Below are 1,164 nucleotides of genomic sequence, written 5' to 3' on the forward strand. Positions count from 1 at the left end.
TAAATTAAAAATAAAATATATATATATATATATATATATATATATATTCTTTGATATTCTTCTTCGTCATCATCTGGTCACATAATATTTTATTAGAAATCTTTAAGCAATTTTCGGACCTGTTCCAGCGTGACAAATAGCACAATTGTAAACGGTCCTTGCCTAGAAATCGTGGGAATGAATCCTTTGTAAAGCGCCATGGGCCCCTCGGCCCGAATTGTCTTCAGTGCACAATCCAGGGCCCCATTGTAAGGTGGAGCCATACCCGGCTCCACTTTCATGTTCATAACTCGCGTTTTAATCACGTCCACCGGGTTGGAGGCCACCGCCGCCACGAACCCGGCAGCGAAACTGGCCGTCACGTGGGTGCCAAGACCGTCCTTCATCCAGTGTTTTTCCAGTATTGTTTCCTTGAATTCATCGTATGAGGCGAGCTGAGAAGCCGTCACTAACATGGCGCGATTCACGGTGAGGGAAGATCCGCGCCACAGGCTAGTTACGCCCTCGTTCTTGGCCATTTGAGAAATGGCATCCACCACGCTCTTGTAATTGCGCCGCTGAGCCAGAGGGAGACGGCCATCGGCTTGCATTCGAACCATAGCGACATCAGCAGGATTCCCCACGGCGGCTCCGATCCCACCGGCTACGAGTCCTGCCGTGATCTTCATCATCAAAGGCATATTTTTTGTGTTGGGATCAGTCCATTTTTTCTTCAGGATGTCGTACAGTCCCATTCTGGTGGTGGAATACAGGGTCTGGCGGAGGATGGTGGCAGAAACGCCGGAAAAGAGAGCTTTGACACCATCTTGCTGAATAATCCTAACCCCAACAGAAACGGGCCCAACACGGGGTGGCGGAGAGAGGTGGACGTGATGGTGGGGATGGGCGGCAGACGTCGGAAAAGCAAGAGCCGGACGAATGGCCGGATTGGGCGCAGACGCTTCGCCCTGGAGTTGCATCCGGACCTTAATCAAATCAAGAGGGTGAGTGCTACACCCAGCAACAATCGAAGCAATGCCTCCTTCAACAAATCCCTTCAAACCCATTATCAAAAATAATTTGTTCGGCTAAAATCAAAAGAAATACGAGCAAGGAATTTGATTCCTTTCCCTAAAGAATGACTAAGTTTCAAGAAGAAGACCAGTTGGAATTAGAGTTCATCTC

At 48.5% G+C, this 1,164-nt stretch overlaps 1 protein-coding gene across 1 annotated transcript; it reads right to left on the bottom strand.

Moving 5' to 3' along the window:
* Positions 1-69: 69 nt before the first annotated feature.
* Positions 70-1,158, bottom strand: LOC111386538 (mitochondrial uncoupling protein 5-like). Its single transcript, XM_023010996.1, has one exon. It carries the CDS (start codon positions 1,044-1,046, stop codon positions 93-95), a length of 954 nt encoding a protein of 317 aa, XP_022866764.1. The 5' UTR covers positions 1,047-1,158; the 3' UTR covers positions 70-92.
* Between the last annotated feature and the right edge of the window lie 6 nt (positions 1,159-1,164).

Source organism: Olea europaea, unplaced genomic scaffold, assembly GCF_002742605.1.
Source record: "Olea europaea var. sylvestris unplaced genomic scaffold, O_europaea_v1 scaffold36042, whole genome shotgun sequence".
NCBI classification, from domain to species: Eukaryota; Viridiplantae; Streptophyta; class Magnoliopsida; order Lamiales; family Oleaceae; genus Olea; species Olea europaea.

Bases quoted from the DNA above. Each gene is read 5' to 3' on its own strand.
- LOC111386538 (XM_023010996.1), bottom strand. From the start codon at position 1,046: ATGGGTTTGAAGGGATTTGTTGAAGGAGGCATTGCTTCGATTGTTGCT.